This window comes from Syngnathoides biaculeatus, chromosome 8 (assembly GCF_019802595.1).
Source record: "Syngnathoides biaculeatus isolate LvHL_M chromosome 8, ASM1980259v1, whole genome shotgun sequence".
NCBI classification, from domain to species: domain Eukaryota; kingdom Metazoa; phylum Chordata; class Actinopteri; order Syngnathiformes; family Syngnathidae; genus Syngnathoides; species Syngnathoides biaculeatus.
In genome coordinates, this window is record NC_084647.1 from 27,495,563 (window position 1) to 27,518,412 (window position 22,850).

Genomic DNA, 22,850 nt, shown 5'->3' on the forward strand with positions numbered 1-22,850 from the left:
ACTTAAAGATGTGAGCATGCGTGAGGGGACCGACTGGTTCAGATGGGACCACTTCCACATCCATCTGACGGTTCTCCAGAGAACTCTGGTTTACAACCCCCATTCCCTTTCCCAGGTTCTAAAAATGGAGCCAGACATCTGCGCATATACAAGAATGCACTCGCTGACGTCAGCCTCCCAACATTTTTTGCATTTACACGATGTGATCAAAATCAGCAAATTGTGCTCGACAAGCGGAAAATCACATTGGGAGTTCGGTGCTGAGTGGGTGCTCGTCAAGTACCATGTCAAGTAAACACGGTCAGTGATCCACAAACCACACAAAAGTTTGTTTATTGTCTGCTACCTCCACCGTGTTTACATGTCGCTTGCAAATGAGGACACTGCTAACCAAGCTGAGGAAGTTTGCAGCCAGGACCTACAGTGTCATACTCGCGGGATTACATCTCCTCCTACTGACCTCAGTGGGCCCGGATCAGGTCAGCGTGGGAAACATGTCAAAAACGGAAAAAGTCTATTTAAAGAAGGATAAAAAATCAGTAAGCTGGCTTGTCAAGTTTCAGTCTTCTCCATATCCCCTGCTTCAGGGGCAACTTGAACTGATAGTAGGTGAATTGTTTTGGGTTTTTATTTTTTCATTTGAAGCAGAACATCTTTGACAGTTTATGATACAGTACTGGGTCCATGGAGGTGATAATCATGTGAGGTGTCTGCAGGTAGACTGCATCAATGGCTTTCTTTTTTGTTGCTGAGTGCTTCATTTTAAACCAGGGGTGTCCAAACTTTTTGCAAAGAGGACCAGATTTGGTAAGGTGAAAATGTGTGGGGGCCGACTATTTAGCCTGACATTCTTTGAACCATTAACATTAAATACAAATTAACTTTTTGGGATTTTTTTAAATTTAATTACAAATGGCATACTTTTACTTTTACATTTTTTTTTACATTTAGGTTTTTACCGAAATCACAAACCACAAAAAATTAAGAAAACTATAAAGGATATCTAAGTTCATGTGAAACATTACATATTATTCACTATTATATGCTCACTGTAGGAAAAGTGCTGAAAACAAAACAATGATCACTGCATATTCAAACTGTGATTTTGACCATCACAAAAAAATTAATTAACTGAGATTTAAGAATTTATTCAACTCAGAGGACTTAACAAAGGTCTTGCCTGCACTAATGTGAAGGGTGATACTGGGATCTTGACTGCAGTATGTAGTCCATGTCTGGCTCAAGAGCAGTGGTTTTGATGCGCAAGACGTCACGCAGGTGAGAGTCACTCAGTCTCGTCCTCATGCGGCTCTTGTTAATGTTCATAACGGAGAATGTCTTCTCGCACATGTATGTGGAGCCAAACAAGCTCAGCATTTTCTTAGCAAATGTCCGAATTGCTTGGAACCTGCCTTCATCCAGCTGGCGGTAGAAGTTGACAAGAGGGAGCTGTTGGTGCCGACTGCGATGCTCGGCGTCACACTGCGGCTCAATGAGCTCCAGTTGCAGGTGGTCTGGAGCGTCATCAGGGTCCACGGAGAAAGGAGAGGAAAAAAGCGTGATCTCCTTTTCAATAGCTGCAAAGTCCCGAAAGCGCTGCTGAAACTCCTCAACCAGAGATGAGATGTCTGCTGCATACTTTGTCATTTGCGCACTGATATTGATCTGTGGGAAACTGGTCACAATTTCCTGCAGCGACGCGAAATGTGCGGTATTGGGCTGCGCCTGTGACAGGTGTCTTTGGAAAAGTAGCAGCTTGGTCCGAAAGGCTTTGATGTGTGAATACAGTTGGCTTACCACTGCATTTTGCCCTTGAAGGCTTGTGTTCAGCGCATTCAGATGTCGCGTTATGTCAACTAAAAATCCCAAATCAGCCAGCCAAACAGGATCATTTAATTGTGGCATGGGTTGTCCCTTTTTAGTCAAGAATTGTCCAATTTCCTCCCTGAGAGAGAAGAAGCGCTGCAGCGCAGACCCCCGACTGAGCCACCTTACGTCGGTGTGATACAAAACATCTCCGTATTCAGCCTGGATGTCGAGAAGAAACTGTTGAAACTGGCGGTGGCACAGCGCTTTGGAGCGAATATAATTAATAGTCTTTATCACCGGTTTCATAACATTATCATATTTCATATATTTGGCACAGAGAACTTCTTGATGAATAATACAGTGGAGTTTAATAGCGCTGCCTCCTTCTTCGCTGACTTTGTTACAGACAAGGCTTGATAATCCACTCCGCTCGCCAGCCATGGCAGGTGCGCCGTCCGTAATAATCCCGGTGACTTTATTCCACTGTAGTTTCATGTCATCTACGGTGGAACAAACAGAAACAAATAAATCCGTTCCTCTTGTTTGGCCCTTCACACTCTGGAGGGCCAGAAGCTCTTCACTCACGTTCATGTCATTGTCCACTCCTCTTAAAAAGATCAGTAACTGAGCGGTGTCGGACGCATCCGTGCTTTCATCGCACGCTAATGAGAAAAAGTCAAACTCAGTTCCTTTTGCCTCTAACTGTCTCTTAATATCTAATGAAACGTCTTCAATTTTCCGTACCACAGTATTACGAGCCAGGCAAATATTGGCAAACTCTTGCTTCTTCGCGGGACAAATTTTCTCAACCATTTTCATTACACAGTCTTTAATAAATTCACCCTCAGTGAAAGGTTTGCAGTGCTTTGCAATCAGCATTGCCACTTCGTAGCTTGCCTTTGTGGCATTTTCATTTGACTCACGGACTCTTGTGAAAAAGCTTTGCTGTGCCGTTAAAACAGCTTCCAGTTGCTTCACTTTTTCACCGAGTTTGTTCCCAGTTAGCTTGTCGTAGCTAGCATGTTTCGTCTGGTAGTGCCTCTTGATGTCGAATTCCTTGAAAACAGCCACAGTCTCTTGGCAAATTAGGCAGACACAGTTGTTTCGTATTTCAGTGAAAAAATACTCAAATTTCCACTTGTCCTGGAAGCGGCGGCCCTCGCGGTCAACTTTCCTTTTTTTGTTTACAGACGCCATGTTAGAAATGGGCTGGGCTGAAACGATCACGCAAGGTCAAGGGTCACGGCGGCCAGAGTGCGGTCACAGGGCTACTGCCATCTTCTGGTGAAATGAAAAATATGAAAAATAGCTTTTTGTACACATGTATTTTACACTGTGGTCAACAGTGCTGGCGGGCCGCATATTATTGATTTCATGATAGAGGCCGCGGGCCGGTAAAAATTTGTCCACGGGCCGCAATTGGCCCGGGGGCCGGACTTTGGACATGTCTGTTTTAAACGGATCCGATCACTGTTAGCAGTCTGCCCCCTGTTGGACAAAATTCTCGGGAAGAAAAAAAACTCATACTAAACTGTTGCAACCTCCATCCATCCATTTTATTTGCCGCTTATCTTCACGAGGGTCACGGGGAGTGCTGGAGCTTATCCCAGCTGTAAACTGGTAGGAGGCGGGGTACATCCTGAACGGGTTGCCAGCCAATCGCAGGGCACATTGAGACCAACAGCCGCACTCACAATCACACCTTGGGGCAATTTAGAGTGTCCAATTAATGTTGCATGTTTTTGGGACGTGGGAGGAAACCGGAGTGCCCGGAGAAAACCCACGCAGGCACGGGGAGAACATGCAAACTCCACACAAGGGGGGGCCTGGATCAAACCTGGGTCCTCAGAACTGTGAGGCCAACGCTTTACCAGCTGCGTCACCGTGCTGCCGCTGTTGCAAACTTTGTTTTCAATTATTTAGGTGAGACGAAACTGCAGCAACCAGAGAGAGAGAACCCACACAGGCACACGGCTGGAATTGAACCCTTGACCTCAGAACTGTGAGGCCAATGCGCAAACCAAGTTGATCCGCTGTGCCACCTGTAATTTTATTAGGATTTAATTTCAGCAGCATGGTGACTCAATATATCCACCTAATGTAAGTCATTCTTCAAAAAAGCGTAGTACTATATTAGCATTGGGATTTTTATTTTTTGCAATATAATGACCATATAAGGTTACAATCAAGTGATGTTAATTGACCCCTCCGTACAGGGCACTTAACCACGCCTCCTGAAATGGCGTCACGCCACGTGCGCTGACGTAAGACAAACATTAAAAATGGCAAATACAATACAATACATTCTGAACTGAGACAGACTCCATGCTTCTCATTTCATTCAAATCAACAATATATTATAGATTCTAAATACAATACATTCTTAACTGAGAGAGACGCCACGCTTCTGATTTCATTCAATCATTCACACGTAGCAATGTTATGCTAGCGGAGAAAGTCTCATTCATTTATACGAGGCGTGTATTAAAAATCAAATTTAGGGCATATCTTCGTGCAAACACAGTCTGGTTAAGCTTCGGCCGCGAGCCAGCAAGAAATCAATACGTTTGTGCAGTCCGATCATCGCTAAATATCGCTCAACAAAGAATAAGTGTGTCAATCGTTCGCACGTAGCAATGTTATGCCAGCGCAGAACGTCTCATTAATTTATACGAGACGTGTATTAAAAATCAAATTTAGGGCATATCTTCGTGCAAACACAGTCTGGTGAAGCTTCTGGCCGCGAGCCAGCAAGAAAGCGACACGTTTGTGCAGTCCGATCATCGCTAAATATCGCTCAACAAAGAATAAGTGTGGCAATCGTTCACACGCAGCAGTGTTATGCAAGCGAAGAACTTCAAATTCATTTATACGAGACATGTATTGAAAATCAAATATAGGGCATACCTTCGTGCAAACATATATGTTCCGGTTGATATTAGATGGATTTACTTGATGATGCGGTTTCCACAAAGTTTGATCCATCGAAGGCATTTTTCGTACTGGGTCTTCGGTTTTGGAAAGGGTACGAATCGAACTCCACCAACTAGCCTTTCAGGATACCTGTCGTCACTATTACAAAGTCCATGACTACACCTCTTAACCATATTTTTTGTTAAATAACCCAAATATGCGATAAAACGCTAACTAAACCTATACTGGACCATGCAATGTTGTCTGAGAAAATGGCGGGAGCAAAAACAGGCTTTGGTTTATGCAGATCTCTGGCCTCTGATTGGTCAGTGACATGGATTGCGTCAATTGACCCCTCCGTACAGGGCACTTCACCACGCCTCCTGAAGTGACGTCACGCCACGTGCGCCGACGTCAGACAAACTATTAGCAAAAATATCGGCGCAGCAAGAAAAGAATAGAGCGAAACTGTCCGATTTACCGGCTGATTTCTCACTCGCATTCTTAGCTAACAGTGAAATATCGTTGAAAAGCAGACAGCAGGGTTCAAGTATTTCAGCAAGCGGTATTTCAATGGTATTTCCATGCATATCGACGGAGAAACCATTGATATTAGCGCGAGATCTTTCCAGAGTCAGAGGAAGACCGAGATGCCACATAATATAATATATTATAACCCGAAGACGAATTCGTCATTGACAGTTTCCTATTTTCGTGTTACCTATCACACTTGTGTGCAGAATCTGTATGTGTATCTGTATAGCTGTTTGTGAACCGCCGTATGGAGGAAAAGAAGAAGGCGAGGCTTGATTTACGAGTTGTTTCTCTCGTTTTCTTTGTGTAACGTCACGCGCTCCCCTCAATAATTATTCTTGAATTAGTGCCGAACCTACGTAAGTCCCGACCGAGTACGACAATCACTACTTTAGTGTTCTCAAACATCCTTCCTTCAGTCTTGGTGTCTCGGTGCACGTCAAAGGCTTTTAGGACTGCTAGTCCGGTTTAGCTTAGCTCATTAGCCGCGAACAAAGGGACACGTTTGTGCAGTCAGATCATCGCAAAATATCGCTCAACACAGATCAAGTGTGTCAATCATTCACACGTAGCTATATTATGCAAGCGAAGAACTGCTAATTCATTTATACGAGGCATGTATTGAAAATCAAATATAGGGCTTACCTTCGTGCAAACATATGGATTCAGTTGATGATGCGGTCTTCCACAAAGCTTGATCCATCGAAGACATTTTTCGTACTCGGTCTTCTGTTCCGATTGATTTTAGATGGATTCAGTTGATGATGCGGTCTTACACAAAGTTTGATCCATCAAAGACATTTTTCGTACTGGGTCTTAGGTTTTGGAAAGGGTACGAATTGAACTCCACCAACTAGCCTTTCAGGATACCTGTCGTCACTATTACAAAGTCCGTGACTACAACTCTTAACCATATCTATTGTTAAAGAACCCAAATACGCGATAAAACGCCAACAGAAGCTATACTGGACCATCCAGCGTTGTCTGAGAAAACTGCTGGTCCAAAAAAGGGGCGTGGTTTATGCAGATCTCTGGCCTCTGATTGGTCAGTGACGTGGATTGCGCAATTTCTCGGGAGGGGTCAATTCTGTTTATCAAAGTTGCAATGGACCTTTCCAACTGGCAATCTTCAGGTCCACCCCCCTTAGCGACATTTGCCAGCTCCCACAATCTTCCAAAATGGCGACTGAACAGAACAGACTTGTCCAAGAGGGTTCTACAGAAAGGTCTCAACTATTTCACGCAAGGATATGTACACGGAATTAAGATTTTGGACGGAGCAGGACACAATGTCAGAGTTATAGCAAAATGTTGGCGATCGATGCAAAAAAGTTTGACGCCTCACAAACTTCATATTGAAATCCAACAGGATAAAATTGTGGAATCGTACTGCGCATGTAAAGCAGGGTGAGTACTTTTTACTTGGAAAGATCACAAGTAATATCATTGTAGTCTTTATAAGTGAGTGGGTGTATTCATTTGAGTTGGCCCGTAACAGAACTCAGTGCTCTGTCTTAAAAGTCCAATGTGATACAAAAGGGCAAATAGACATTTCTCTTGCATGACACCGCGCGTTTACATATCACTAACCCGACTCTTCGGGATAAAACATTACACACTTCATTCAACAGGTTAGTGATACGCTAACAAAGTGAAAGTTGTTCTCCTTTAATGTTTAAAGCCTTGATAATAATTCAATCAAACTCAGAGAAGTTACTTCTCCCTTACTTACCTTCAAACTCACAGGCTTGTGTTTGTTGATATTGTCCACACTTAGTTGTATGTGCGCTCTTCTGTGAGCCTTAATCCATCGTAGGCACTTCCTCAACTGTGTTTTAGGCTTTGGAAAATGAATCAATACACGTTATGAGAGCAGCATGATGAAGTTAGACACATGGAGTCTAAAATATTCCCATAATGTAAGTCATCCTTGGAGAACATCTCCTAACTCATCATGTCTATTAATCTCCAACAACCTGTCACAAAATCAACGTGTTGTGTGTCATCGTTTTTTCCTAAGGTCGGTTCTGTTTTGACAAGTACTTTAACAGATGTGAGCCCAATTGATGTACTGTAGGTGCCCAGTACCAAGCACAGTTTGATGAACTCTCTGCTTTTCTCATTTACCCTTAGAAAAACAAAAAAAAAATTGCCGGTATATTTAAGGCTCGCACACACGAGTGGTGTGCCGGCGTCTCAAATCAGATTTCCTCGTGTCACGGGAGGCTCGGAAAGCTTTTTCGTGGCGTCGCTCCTCGTCAGTGTTTCGCCCATTAAGTCAACAACGTCGCCTCCAAAAAACACACAAAGGTGGAGGCGCAGTCAAGACATCATCGCAACTTACATCATCAGGCTCACAAAGTTGCGCCGTTTGGGAAATCATTAGGCCGGGAAGACCCGAGCGGATTCGGGGGAATGTGTTTGCTTTGGTCAGGCTCGGGGAATGAAGAGAGTTGGATTGTGGTCGTGGAAGCCTTCTTGTGACAAGCTTCACTGTTTTGTTTTTAAATCTAGTATAGCTAACTAGCTACGAGTATGTCAGCTGCCATGTTGAGAGCCATAATGAACGTAACTATGTTCATCGCAGACCTTTTCATTGGTTTTATGGCTGAGTTCATGGTCTTTGATCAAGCCGAATGTAAAAAGAGCATTGTGAAAATTCCTAAATGCAAATAGCCAGAGTCTCATAAACCAGGTTGGTGGATGAAATTTTTTTTAAAAAAAGCTCATATCCTGGCAGGAATGATGAAAGTCAGACGCTTCTCCTTTCACTGTTCTCGGTCTCATTGCTTCAAGCTGTTCCAGTTGGCATTTAAAATGCCAATACAGTATTTCATTTTCTCTCTTCAAAGACGAGTAGAACGAGACCATTTCTCAAGGCAATTTGATATCTCCTAAAGTACGTTAAAAACTGCTTTAAACCTTTCTGGTCCTAAAGATTATGTGTGCAAACTGGGTATGCGGTATTTTCTGTCCAAAATGGAAGGCATTAAAAACTTACAGCAAACATCAAACCAGTTTCTGTCGATAAAACAAACAATAAGGAATCAGCTCAAAAAGCACTTTCACAATTAAAAATCCTAATTGCTTGTCTTGTCATCTTTGTTGGTTCCAAGTTTGATTTGTGACAAATGTGTTGTGTCCCCTAAAAAAATCACCAGCATCTGGTGGGAGCAACAATTTTTTTGTCAAATATTGAAAACACATTCAAGTACAGTACTCCCCCCCCCCACTCCCTACATGTGAACATTAGCATATTTTGCACATTATTTTGTTTTTCAAACCCATTTTACAGTTTTAGCAAAGCTACAGAACCATGTTTTGGTAGCACAAATGTTGAATCAACATAAACTAACTGAGCTTAAAGCCCAACTGACATCTCTATAAACATTCTAAAATTGACATTTTAATGAAAAATACATATAACATTATTCACTTCAATATCTGTACAAAAAAAATAGCAGAGATCGTGTCATTGATGCGCAAAGTTGCGGAAGTCTCGCTCGACATCCCAGTAGCAGTCATATTGCCTGCAACCTCATCAGCAGATGGTACACCGGGACATTTGCCATTGACGCGATGGGAGAGGAACAACAGCGATTTTCCGATTTTTCCAACGCCCCTTCTGACACGAAAGTTCTTTTCGAAGAAGCGAACATCTGAAGTGAAGTGACCGGGGAAATATCCTATCGTTTCGAGCCATATTTAGATGATATGCGGATCACTTCTAACTAACAACAGACTCCCCGACAGTATGTATGACAGTAAGTAGCGTACTCAGGAGGACCCATGCGCGGCCAAACCACTTCCTCCGTGGCGGCGATGAACAACGCCGTCCCCCCCAACTATTATTATTTTAAGAGCTCTATGCAGACCTACTTACAGTATCATTTGGAACCCACAAAGCGCCTGTCCTTTGCACCTGTGCAATCCATTTTTCATGACAAGCCAGGTCTTCTGGAAACGTATGAGAAATAAATCCGTCCTCCGAGTGTTCGAACAATATCCAACGATACAGCGAGCCGGCATTTTAGCTAACACAAAGAGCTACCTTACCACAGGTAAAACTGGTTTAAACACATGAAGTCGCCTGAGTGGCCATCTGCTACTATTCTCACTTCCTGCTTCTTCTCCAAAACAAAACCATCGAGAGGATTTTCATGGTGGGAGTTACAAAAAGCCATATAACGTCAAAATCATGTTGTGTTGTGTAAAAACAGATAGGTCCATTCTGGCCTTTTTTTTTTCTTTTAAAACATATTTAAAATCATGCTTTATGTGTCAGTGGGGCTTTAACAACATGCATTTGTCATTTTTACTCTTTTTTGCGTGCAGGTGCCTCTCAGAGTCAGGACTTGTACTCTGTCAGTGCAGAACTATAATCAGTACTTCTGCTTTTGCCCCCACTTTTTAGAGATATATCTGTACTTAAGTTCTGCTTGAGTACTTTTGTCATGTCTTGCGTCACAATCACCAAATGTGTATAAATGTTTTACATTTTATTCATATTTACTGTACACAAATTGCTGCAAATGAGCAGCCGTTGTCAGGATGGCAAATTAAAAGTTCTTGAAAAAAAAAAATTGTCTGTTGCCCACCACGCAGTGGAACCTCAAAAACCAAGAGTTCCACTTCAGACTGTAAATGTTTTGGGATTTTTTTCTGACAAAAAGGCTTCCAAAGACAAAGATTGGAGCTAAGACTGTTGCCATGCGGGGAGCTCACAATTGCCGTCAGGTTTTTTTTTTCCTTTGGCTTTTCACAACACTTCTTCCAAAATAGGGACCAGCCCCAAAAATGGGAGTTCACAAGAATCACTTCAACTCAGTTGCTCCAATGTCAGCGTACAACATGGATGCGTATGTTGTCATAGAATGTTAAAAAGTGAACGTGACTGAATCAATAGCTATTATAAATAATAATACTATTTTTATATAGGATATGAGGCCCAAGATTACGACTTCGTTATTGAACTTGAGTGTTTTTTTTTCTTGTTTTGACATCGTAGCAATCATTCTTCTTCTTCTTCTTTTATCCTTGTAGGACTTTTGTCTAAATTGTACTTTGAACATTGCCAGTACAGTTAAGAAAACAACAGGTCCATTCTGGATTTTTTAAGCCTTAAACTTGACGTTATTTGACTTTTTTATTTGCTCTTTGAGTTTATCATTTTTTTTAAAACAAATTTACTTGTTTTAATATTCTCGATTTCTATTCATTTTCTAGAGACCTTTTTTTTCACAAGATGGAAACAAATCAGATCGTATCTACTTAATGTAGTCTTTTTTAAATATCGGCCTCTCACGTTCAGACCGAGACAGCATAACTGAAATTTTTTCGTGTTACAGGGTACATTTAAGTCAAATGCGCTGTAGGAAATGTAAAAAAAATATGCAGTCGGATGTTGAAATGTCATTAAGGGATAGTTGCTACTTTTAAGAGTCTTAAACCTATGTCGCGTTCCAAAATGTTTTTTTTTTTTTTTCGCATTTTTGAACACAATTTGAATAACAAACTAAAGTAAACCACACATTGAATACAATCTCAAAATGTAACAGCGTGATCAGTGAATACTCAAATGTACTTGTGCTCCTACTCGGTGTGAAAAAAAAAAAAAAGATATCTGTGGCTCCGTATGGGCAGCCGTCCTGTGTTCCACTGCAGTCTAAAGGCAAGAGTAGACACTAAAAAAACATTTCATGCAGTTTAGTATGTGCCTGTCGTGAGTTTTTTTTTCTTGTTTGTTACACAACTACAACGTATTCACTTCTCTTCGCCATCTAAAAATCTCTCGTTAGTAAAACCCTTTGCCAGTTTTGAGCTCTCATGCAAACACCGCAGAGTTTTTCCAGTCTGAGTACACCAGGAAGCCGCTGAAGGTGCTGTCTGTCTTAGTGCTGGAGTAGATTCCGTTGTATTCGCCCAGAGCCATCTGGACCCACACCTGGTCCCCAGGGACCACATGGAGCAGGGAGCCGCCCGACAACGACGCGGGTTTGGGCCAGTTGCCGAAAAATTGGAAATAGGAAGCGGCGACGTGTCCGTTTTTCATCAGGTCAAACTGCAAGCTGGTGCGGTACACAGTGGCGTGGACGGCGAAGTAGTATACGCCGGGGACTTTGCACGTGAAGCGGCCCGTCTCCGGGTTGTAGTCGCCCTGTTGGTTAAGCAGGATCTTGTCAAAGACCACCGTGTGGCCCGCGGGAAGGGGCAAGTCGCGGCCTTCCGACACTTTGGCGCTGAAGGCCGATTTGGGCGCCACGGCGCACTGTCCCGCCTCGCCCTTTTGGCCTCTCTCTCCGGGGTCGCCTTTGTCCCCCGTCAGTCCTCGCTCACCCGTCTCACCTGTGGGGTACGCACGTGGAAAAAAAAAATGCATTATGGGAGGGGCAATATCACTACAAAGTGCTTGTGGCCCATATTTGGGACTTGGTCTACAATTAGCTGGTTATTAAAACACAGGGTCGTAGTTCTAAATGTTGAAAAATGGATTTCCCATTTAAGTGACACAAATGGACTCTTCCGGGACCATTATTTTGCTACCTGGAGCTCCCGTGTCCCCCTTCTCTCCTTTCTCCCCCGGAGCGGAATCCCTTCCGTCCCGTCCGTCTCTCCCGGGCAGGCCAGGGCTGCCGTGAACTCCGGGTGAGCCCGGGATGCCGGGGTGGCCGGTGCACAGACTGGGGGGGATCTTGTTGTCCTCCAACAGAGCTGAAAGACGCACTTGGAGGAAAAGCAGCAAGAGTAGGAAAGAAAGCGGCTTCAGGGTTGTCATTGCGGTGCTCCTGCATGCAAAAAGGGGAGAGACAGGAGCCCCCAGTGTTTAGTCTTATCCCATTCTCACTGTGGTAAGTTCCCTCTGTGATATGCCAAGAATCAAAGTGCGCATAATTTTACAGTGGCTTAAAGCAGTGATTCCCAAACAGTGTGCCGGGGTACATTGGTGTGCCGTGAACGCTCTTCAGGTGTGCCGTGGGAAGTTATCCAATTTTATGTAATTGCTAAAAAAAAAAAACATTTATTCCAAGAAATAATGTATCTTTATTCATCTATCTATGCCAGTGTGGCACAATGACAGACAGAACAAAAAAAATCCTCTTCTATTAGTTGGCATACAGTAATTAATAGATCCATTTTTGGTGACATTTACTTTTGTTGGTGTACCGTGGGATTTTTCCAACTGTAAAATATGTGCCTTGGGTCTATAAAGGTTGGAAATCAAAGGCTTAAAGTTAAATTTTTAATCCACTACAGTGCATTTGTTGTATTTAGCTTTGAAGCTCACTAGTTACATTTTTAAACATTTAACATTTTACAATTTTTAGATGATTTATGCGTGTGATACATTTCCATTGAATCATTACACAGTACAGTTTTTTTATTTTTGTATATTTAAGTACAGTGTTAATTTTTAAGATGTTCATAATATTACAATTGTTAAAATGTTATTTTTTTCAGTAACCGTAAACGTCACCTCTGTTGGAAATTTATGTTTGCATTTATGCTGTCACTGTGATTTGACAGGCGCGAATGCCCCTGCACGCCATCGCACTCGCAAATCTCCACAGTGGAGCACAAAAAAAATTACATGCATGACATGTAAAATTTGTTAAAATTAGAAATACATAGATATTGAAAGACGTCGCTTATTTTGTGTAGTCTTGACCACTGTTCCTTCTAAACTGGGCCACTGCGCAATTGCGCAAGTGGCGCACACATTCAACGCACATGAAAACTGATCCAGCGCAGTGAACCACAGCCTGAGATTTTTTTGTTTGTTTTTTTTTTTAACACGGAAGCACACGGTCTATAACAATGCGCTGCTGCTCAGCTTACTTCAACTTCCTAGTTTACATGACACCCCCACACCTCCGCTCTTAAAGGGGTGTCATGAGCAAAGGGTGGATCACAGCCAAGAGGGGCGTGACCTGGCCACACCATCTCTGACACCTGTCGCCGGTCACAGCTGTGTCACATGAGGCATTGTGATTAGACCTTGTATTTAAGTTGGAGTTCTGGCACTAGTTTTTGCCTGTTCGTTGAGTATGCTTTCCCGCATCCAGTGTTACTCCGGTACTGCGCCATTATAGCCCAGTCACGGTTTTGGTTATGCTCTTTAGTTGACTCATAGTTATCGGACATTGTTTCTTGTGTTTTGGATCCTGCCTTCTTGGACTGTGTTGTCGTTTACAACTTTCGTTTATAATAAAACCCACTGAACATTATGTCCCTGTCTTGGAGTCCTGCATTTGGGTCCCCCCGTGCACCGTTGGTTCGTGACAAGGGGTACACTCGTAATTACAAACAAAACACACACCCGCAACTTTATATCTGTGGGCATGACTGACCACACCCGTACATTTTTCAAATGTGAGTGCCTGATTCATTTGCAACATAGTAGCTAAATTCTGCTTCACCATGTTTGCCTTCGACTCTACACTCCACCATTTGACCTGAGTCAGTCCATCTCAGAGCTCTACTGGGTTTGTATTCCGTAAGCATTTCTTTCATATATTCAGGACCTAAACCATTTTGTGATTTATACACCAGTAGCAGAACTTTTAATTCTGTTCTAAAGCTGACTGGAAGCCAATGTGAGGACTTGGAGAATTGGAGTTATATGCTGTAACCTTTTTGTTCTGGTCAGAACCTGACTGTTTAATGGTCAGAAGACCATTACAATAGTCAAGTCTACTTGAGATAAATCTTGGATGAGCTTTTCCTGGTCTGCTTGACACATACAAGCCTTCACTCTTCTTCAGATGGTAAAAAAACACTTTTTGTGATTGATTTGATATGACTGTTGAAAGTCAGGCCATAATCAAACAGAACACTAGGGTTTTGAACATGGTCTTTGGTTTTTAAAGCTAGAGAGTCCAGTTATTTATTTGCAGCAATTATCTTTTCATCATTGCCAAAAACAATTGTCTCAATTTTGTTGTGGTTTATTTTAAGAAAATTTTGGCTCATCTAGTTATTTATCTGCTTTAGACAGTGGCACAAAACCTAAATTGAATTGTAGTCATCTGGAGACACTGCTAAATATAACGGTGTCATCTGCTTAGGTATGATGGTAAAAATTAATGTTTTGAAGAATTTGACCCAAGGGAAGCATATACAGGCTGAACAGGAGGGGTCTAAGAACTGATCCCTGTTGGACCCCATTGGTCATAGCCATTTGTTGACATTGAGCACTCCCAATGGTTACAAAGTAGTTCCTTTCCTTCAGGTACGACTGTTCCATTTAGTTTTATCAATGTTTCTAACCTGTTCAGCAGTATATTATATATATATATATATTATATATATATTATATATATATATATATATATAAATATATATATAATATATTAAAATCTACTGTGTCAAATGCCAAATTTCCAGTTAGTTTATCCATCCATCCATCCATCCATTTTCTGAGCCGCTTATCCTCACAATGGTTGCGGGGAGTGCTGGAGCCTATCCCAGCTGTCAACAGGCACGAGGCAGGGGTACACCCTGAATTGGTTGCCAGCCAATCGCAGGCAACATAGAGACAAACAGCCACACCCAGGGGCAATTTAGAGTGTCCAATTAATCTTGCATGTTTTTGGGATGTGGGAGGAAACCGGAGTGCCTGGAGAAAAAAACCACGCAGCCATGGGGAGGACATGCAAACTCCACACATGGGGGTCTGGGATCGAACCCGGGACCTCAGAACTGCGAGGCCAACGCTTTATCATCTGAGGCACTGTGCCGCCGTCAATTAATTTATTTAAAATGAAAAAATGACGTACTGTGAGTTCTGCACACCTGAAAAATAGCATTCCATGCAAAATGATTCATGGTGTGGCACGGGATATCATTGAATCGCTATGCTATGAATTATAAAACCCATAAAACACCAAAACTCAACTTGCGCCAGCCAGTCTTCAGTTGTCATTTCATTACCGTGTAAATCACTTGAAAAGCAATGAACAGAGTTGAGCTGGACATGTCAAAAATTTGCTGACTGGGTTAAAGTGAGCTTTGGAAAGTAACAAGACACACACACCAGAAGGAGCAGCACAATGCCTATCGTTGCGTTTGTGTGTGGCGGGCAGGGGGCTGAAACAGTTTAAGAACCGTTTCATTCATTTCTATGGAGAAAGATGAGTTGAGATAGGACTGTTTTGAGTTACGAGAGCATGGAAGCAAGGAATTGAACCTGCACCTTAAAGGTCAAGTGTCATCCCTATAAACATTCTAAACTAGATAGTGAAATGAAAAATACATATAACATTATTCACTTCAATGTCTACATGAAAAAATAATTATGAGCGGAGAGCGCGTCATCCAAGCACAAAGTTGCGGAAGTCTCATTCGACATCCAAGTGGTCTCCATATTGGCTGCATTTACTGTCCATGACGTCACCCCGGATATTCCCCATTGAAAATATGCAGTTGCCCCGACTGTGGGACACGCCCTTTCAGACACGGAAGCTCTTTTCGAAGAAGAGAACGCCTCACAATCGTGTGTCTGGGGCAATATTATCCTATCGTCTCGAGCCATATTTAGATGATATGCGGATCACTTCTAACTAACAACAGACTGCCTGACAGTATGACAGTATGTAGCGTACTTGGCCGTGAGCAATCACAATGCCGCGGCACGGGTGCGACAAGCCGATCAAGGCTTCGGCCAGGGTGGCACCAAGGTGGTTCATCGCGGCGCCGAGCCAGGCCGCTTTATAGCGTTGTCATCCCTCGCGGCTGAGTGCGCAATAAACCATTGTTTATCGCTGCCGCCATCGGCGGTGTTGTTCATCACAGTATGAACAATCCTGGGGGCAATGGCGCACTCAACTGCGTGCGATGACAACACCGTAAAGCTGCCCGGCTCGGCACCGTGATAAGCCACCTCGGCGATGAAGATGAGGCACTCTAGGTGAAGCCGTGGCCGGCGGACGCGGCGCAGAAGCTCCCAGAGAGTATGTATGAGCCAGCCTGGCCGGAGCCGTGCTCGTCCGCGAGGCACGATCCACCAGCCTTCGCTGGCGAGCCATCACGGCAGCCTTCGCGTCACGACGTGGAAGCTGTCCGATGTGCACATCGACACATTTAGCACCCCTGTCTTATGTACATGGATCTTTTGTTACATTATGAGACACCGATTACGTGGTCCGCCCCAAACTATTATTTTTTTTTAGTAGCTGTATAGACACCTACCTGTCATTTGGAACCCACGAAGCTCTCGTCCTTTGCACCCGTGCAAATTCATTTTTCACAACAAAGTGGGTCTCTTGCAAATTTATGAAGGGTAAATCCGTCCTCCCGAGTGTTCGAGCAATGTCCAGCAATGCAACGAGCCGGCATTTTAGCTAACAGGAAGGAACAACGAACTACCTTCCCAGAGGAAAAACTAATAGAAACAAATGAGTCCCCTTGAGGGCGGTCCTGCCGTCGACGTCACTTCCTGCTTCTTCTCGAAAACAAAACCCTCGAGATGATTTTCATGGCGGGAGTTACAAAAAGCTGTATACATCAAAATCATGTTTTGTGGTGAAAAAAACACATGGGTCCATGTCGGCTGCTGTTTTTTTCATTAATAACATACTAAAATTCATGCATTTTATGAAAGTGGCCCTTTAATTTACCATGCTTCTGAATGCAAGTCCCCAAAACTTAGTCAGTCCTGCCCCCTTTGGAGTTTGAATAAAATAAGACAGCTGCAGGAGTTTCAGCCATTGGACATGTCTACTATTACATGACACCTAAAATAGTCTCAAATTGAACAGATAGTCGTTCATTTTTGTTTGAAGCAGCCAATCTGGGAAAACTCCAGGGGGCTCTGAGGTTAGTTTGGGAATTGGTCCAAATGAGCTGCGCTGAGAAGCAAACGTACACCTTCTAAATTGCTTTACATTTCTGAAGCCTCCTGATAGAAATCGTGAAAGCGCAACGTTGGTTTCTGAGCAGATGTTTGTAATGAAAGTGGAATACCAGACAGCTGAATCAGAAACAAGTCACTTCCAAGTGTTAAAAGTTTGGATCAGTTTGCTGCCCTCGTTACATTGTTACTCTTCAGTGACCCTTACAGGTTTCATGGGGAGGAGGAGTGGGGGGAGGGGGGGCAGCTAATGAGACACAACTGCCAGTTCCTGAACGCAGTGAACTAATGAGGCGGACAGGATGAAGCTCAGCGAACAACGTCGGTGTCTTTTATGACTTGGCCATGAAAAGAAGCTGCAAAAGTGAGGAGAAATTTTGATGGAAAACCCTCAGGGTGAACATGACGAGGAGAGGGAGGCAGCGGCTGAAAGACGTTGGGCCACTACTTGATTTACTGCTCTATATTTGAAACAGAATTACTCCAGCATAAATGAATTCTTCTAATTGAACCGTATAGTATCACAAAATTACTTTCATATATTCCACAATTTTCTCAGACAACTGCAGAATTAAAGAAGGACAAATTAACACAAATTCACGGATGACTTTTGAGACGACGATGCCAGAAACAAGTTACAAAAAAAGTTACTTCAGTGTTTATGATACTTTAATTTGTACATTATATGTATCACAACTGTGCGTGTGTCAACACAATACACACGGGCATTTTAATAACCACCGTAATTGGTTGTTTTGTGGCATAAGACACAAGAAAACATCATTTTCAGTTTTTTTTCTATTCTTCTTTGCTTATGGGAGGTATCTGTTCCGTCTGATCTGATATTTTCAATAAATATAGGGATACATATATTTGGCGTGGAATTAGTTCAAGCAGCAACATTAGATCACACTTGGTCTGTAGTTAATGATCCAATCACATTTTATGACAACATTATGCAGAAAGTTAAGGAATTCCAAAGGGTTCGCATGTTTTTTATTCCTTTCCACTGTACATTTTTTTTTCCAGTACATTCATGCATCAGTGAAACAAAAGTTAACTTACCGATGTCAGCGAGCTTTAGACGTCTTAGAGCTGAGAGGAAATGGTCATGAAATCTAATTAGGCGGTGGTTTGGGTCTTTGCTGTGTCGAGAGAGAGAGAGAGAGAGAGAGAACATTTTTGATGTTGGTGTGACAAGCTAATGCAGAGGGAAGGAGGGATGTGTGGGGAAGATTATGTAATATTGTCTGGAAAAAAAAACTCGCAGCTGGGCTCCCAAAAATGATCATGTGACCATCTGTCATGCTGCGTGAATGTTGACTGCTTCAGTCGCTTTACGCAAAACAAAGGCGAGGGGGTTTGGGTGCAGGGTTTGGACGGTAGGAATCAGGGCTTGCGGGTTAGGGTTAGGCGTTTCATGTATTATTTCAAAGTTTGGATTAGTTTTGGGGTTACTGTGGGGTTGGAATCTGGGGTTTCATATTGGGTTAGGGTTTGGAATTCGAATGAGGTTTCCAAATTCAGGTTTCTTATAGCAAGTTTGGGTTCACCGGGTGAAAGTTTGGTGTGTAGGGCTTGTTGGGCTCAGCAATTTGCGTTAGAAATAGAGTTTCAGCATCAAGCTTTGGGTTCAGGTTAATGTGGGGTTTCAAGTATGGGTGAGTGTGTCCATTTCAGGTTTCACACTGTGGTTCGGGTTTTCAAATGTGACTTCAAATTAGGGTTGGGCTTCAAAGTAGGGTTTTCGTGGTCTGGATAGATAGATAGAAATTTATTATTTGGGGTGATCTTGGGTTTCAAACTGAATCAAGGTGGAGCTAGAGTTGGTGATTCAAATGAAGGTCACAGTATAAGGTTTAAAATGTGTTTCAGGCCATGATTACATTTCAGTCAATATTTTTAGGTTGGGTACGAGTGGTAGGCAATATTTGGTGAAGTACTGAACCATTTGGGCCGTCCATCCATCCATTTTCCAATTCACTTATCCTCACGAGGATTTAGGAGTGCTGGAGCCAAACCCCAGCTGTCAACGGGCAGGAGGCGGGGTACACCCTGAATTGGTTGCCAGCCAAACGCAGGGCACATGGAGACAGACAACCGCTTCACTCAAAATCACACGTAAGGGCAATTTAGAGTGTCTGTCACGTCCCATCGGCACGAGAGGTAGGACCCAAATGCAGGAACTCGGAAGATGCAAGGTAGTTCAAGAAGAGACACGTTTATTGTATGCAGAGTTCGGGGATCGAGCAGGCAGTCCGGTGCACGGGGAAACAATGCAGGCAGAAGTGTCAAGGAGTCAGGCTTACAAGGTTGGTCAGAGAACGGACGAAGGTCGGTACACACAGGTTCAGTCAGGAATACGAGGGTGCTGGAACGGGACATAAAGCTCAACGAACTGGCGGCTGACCAGTTGTCACTGGGTCCTAAATATACGGGGGATGATCAGCCCGCATGAGGCACAGGTGTGTGCCTCCCAATTAGCGCACCCGCACAGCTTGTGCTGGAGCGGCAGGATCATGACAGTACCCCCCCCCCCTCAAAGGCACGGCTCCCAGACGTGCCTTAAGGAAAAAAAAAAGAAAAAAAAAAAAAACACAATTAACACAGGCAGGGGTGGGTGGAAGAGGGTCCGGAGGAGAGCACGCCCCCCCCCCCTGAACCCCAGACTGGTGACCATCCAGGCCACCAAACACGAGGCGTCCGGGTGGACAGGTCAGGAGGACGACCCGGACGCCAAGCACCAGGGTCCCCACGGGGCGATTCGGGCGGACGACCTCTGTGAGGAACCAAACGGCGAGGCAGGAACCAGAACGAGGCAGGCCACTGCTCCGGACGAGAACCTCCCACGCCGTCGTTGCAAGACGACCAGGGATTGGTCGCCAACGAGGCCAGGTCCTGGAGCGGCTGGGTGAACTCAGGAGTGAAGAAGATGGAGAGCAGGACCAGAGCCCTGACCGCCACCCCGAGGTCTCTCCAGCTCCTGGGTGGCTCCACAGAACTCTCCAGCCCCTGCTGGACAGGGACGTGAGAAGACGGCGGCGCCGTCGCCGCCCCCTCCTGGACAGCAGCTTGAGAAGGCGGCGCCATCGCCGCCCCCTCCTGGACAGCAGCTTGAGAAGGCGGCGCCATCGCCGCCCCCTCCTGGACAGGAACGTGAGAAGGCGGCGCCATCGCCGCCCCCTCCTGGACAGGAACGTGAGAAGGCGGCGCCATCGCCGCCCCCTCCTGGACAGCAACTTGAGAAGGCGGCGCCAGTACCACCCCTTCCTGGACAGCAACTTGAGAAGGCGGCGCCATCGCCGCCCCCTCCTGGTCAGCAACGTGGGAAGGCGGCAGCAGCATCACCAACTCCACCTCCTCCTGGACGGGAGCGTGAGGCGGCTGGGGAACTGTCGCCACCTCCTGGACAGGAACGTGAGGGCGTGCCCGTCGCCGACAGAGCAGGAACGGGGAGCGACCGCGGGCCGGTCGCCGACAGAGCAGGAGTGTGGAGCGGCCGCGGACCAGTCGCCACTGCCACTCCAGAGCACGGACGAGAAGCGGCTGTGGAGACGTCGCCACCTCTTGGACAGCAACGTGAGGCGGCGTCGGGTCGGTCCCCACTGCCACGTGAGCTTGCACTGCATCCGTAGAAACGGCAACGTGGGCGTGGCTTGGTGGCGAATCCGTTCCCAGGGCAACGTGAACCTGAGTAGGCGGAGAGTCAGTCGAAACTGACACGTGGGCGTGTCTCGGGAGCGGGTCAGTTCCGACTGCCGCGTGAGCTCTGCTCGGAACCGCCAACACTGCGACGTGCACTTGACAAGGGGGCGGGTCAGTTTCCACGGCAACGTGAACCTGAGTCAGCAGCGAGTCCGTCGCCGTTGCGACGTCAGCGTAGCTCGGCTGGATCGCCAATCCTTGCCGGACCTGGGCTGTGAGAACCGCCAATTCCGCGCTCTGCCGCTCAATCTCCGCCCGCAGTTCGCGGCAGAACGCCTCGGGATTTGGCGACTCCTCCTCCCTCTGGGCTGGAAGCTTCGCCACCTGCTGCGGGTCTGCCGGTCTCACTGTTGCCGGCGAGGAGTGGGAGGACGGTGTCTTTGTTGCCGCGCAGCAAGAGACACCAGGGAGCGCCCGGCCGGGGCGTCTCCTCTGTCCGCCACGCGGAGGTCCCGGGTAGATGGCCAATCGGGTTCCCTCGTACCGATTAGTGTACTTGGATCTACCGGGCGAAGTCGCTCGGGTGCTGGAAACGCGGGGAGGCGGGCCAAACTGACTGGGATCAAAAGCCGGGCAAAGAGACTCAAAATCAAAGTCGTCGGAGTCATACTCAGGCAGCCGGGCATACAAATCACGGTCCTCCTCATAATCCGAAAAGTCAGAGTCCAGAAGAATATGAGGAGCCGGGCGGGTCGTGTTCGGGACGTATTCATACCTCGCTGGCGGAGCGTAAGACACGGAAGTGGAGGACATCAGGTAGCCTACCCGGATTGGGCAGGCTTGGTCCTCCGGCAGACGGTCTACCTTGCGTCGGTCCCGGCGATGCCGGGTCTTTCCTGCTGGGTCCTGTATTGGCCAGTTCGTTCTGTCACGTCCCATCTGAACGAGAGGTAGGACCCAAATGCAGGAACTCGGAAGACGCAAGGTAGTTCAAGAAGAGACAAGTTTATTGTATGCCGACGTCGGGGATCGAGCAGGCAGTCCGGTGCACGGGGAAACAATGCAGGCAGAAGTGTCAAGGAGTCAGGCTTACAAGGTTGGTCAGAGAACAGACGAAGGTCGGTACACACAGGTTCAGTCAGGAATACGAGGGTGCTGGAACGGGACATAAAGCTCAACGAACTGGCGGCTGACCAGTTGTCACTGGGTCCTAAATATACGGGGGATGATCAGCCCGCATGAGGCACAGGTGTGTGCCTCCCAATTAGCGCACCCGCACAGCTTGTGCTGGAGCGGCAGGATCATGACAGTGTCCAATTAATGTTGCATGTTTTTGGGATGTGGGAGGAAACCGGAGTGCCCGGAGGAAACTCTCACAGGCATGGGGAGAACATGCAAACTCCAGGATTTGAACCTCGGTCCTCAGAACTGCGAGGCCAAAGCGCTAACCAGTTGCTCCACCATGCCGCCCAATTTGTGCCCCTTGATTGAAAAAAAATGTGTTCCTTACTTGAAGCATCAGCAACAGTGACCTCTCCTGGTGAAAAGCAAGTCTGCATTGAATTGAAAACTGCATTAAAAAATCTGCGATACGCACGCGCACACACGGAAAATAAGTCTTATTTATAAATACATATACGGACAGTTGTGTGTAGTGTTATCGATGACTGAGTTTTGGACGTGAAAAAAAATCATAGTTTGAGGGCGCTTGTGGACTTTGGCAGGGGGCCAAAGATTTTTATTGAGCTATGTCATTTTTTCAACACTGACAAGGAACAGCTGTTGCTGGTGGGCATTAAAAATATTTTTCTGCTTTGAACAGATGAGATTAATGATGAGGGTAATAACAATATAATATTATATATTTTTTCTAACACACACACACATATATATATCAAACTCGATATAAATATGACTAACAAAAAAAGTCAGCGTTTGTTATGGCAATCGAGCATGAGACTAAAATTGCAAGAGCAGAATTGTTATCACTTGTGCTAGTCGGGGATCAGGAAAACAACTGCTATGACACAATGCAGTAGAAAAGGTATGGATCAAATTCATCAGATTTTAGGTCATGGTCATGTGGAGTGCTGGAGCCTAT

The 22,850-nt window shown here is 45.1% G+C and overlaps 1 protein-coding gene across 1 annotated transcript; it reads right to left on the reverse strand.

The window, feature by feature from the left end:
* Window positions 1–9,740: 9,740 nt before the first annotated feature.
* Window positions 9,741–18,325, reverse strand: c1qtnf5 (C1q and TNF related 5). The gene is made up of 3 exons (XM_061828301.1): window positions 18,170–18,325; window positions 11,800–12,041; window positions 9,741–11,601 (listed from the first exon to the last, which is right to left on the reverse strand). The coding sequence occupies exons 2-3, from the start codon at window positions 12,029–12,031 to the stop codon at window positions 11,081–11,083; spliced, it is 753 nt and encodes a 250-aa protein (XP_061684285.1). The 5' UTR covers window positions 12,032–12,041; window positions 18,170–18,325; the 3' UTR covers window positions 9,741–11,080.
* Window positions 18,326–22,850: the final 4,525 nt, after the last annotated feature.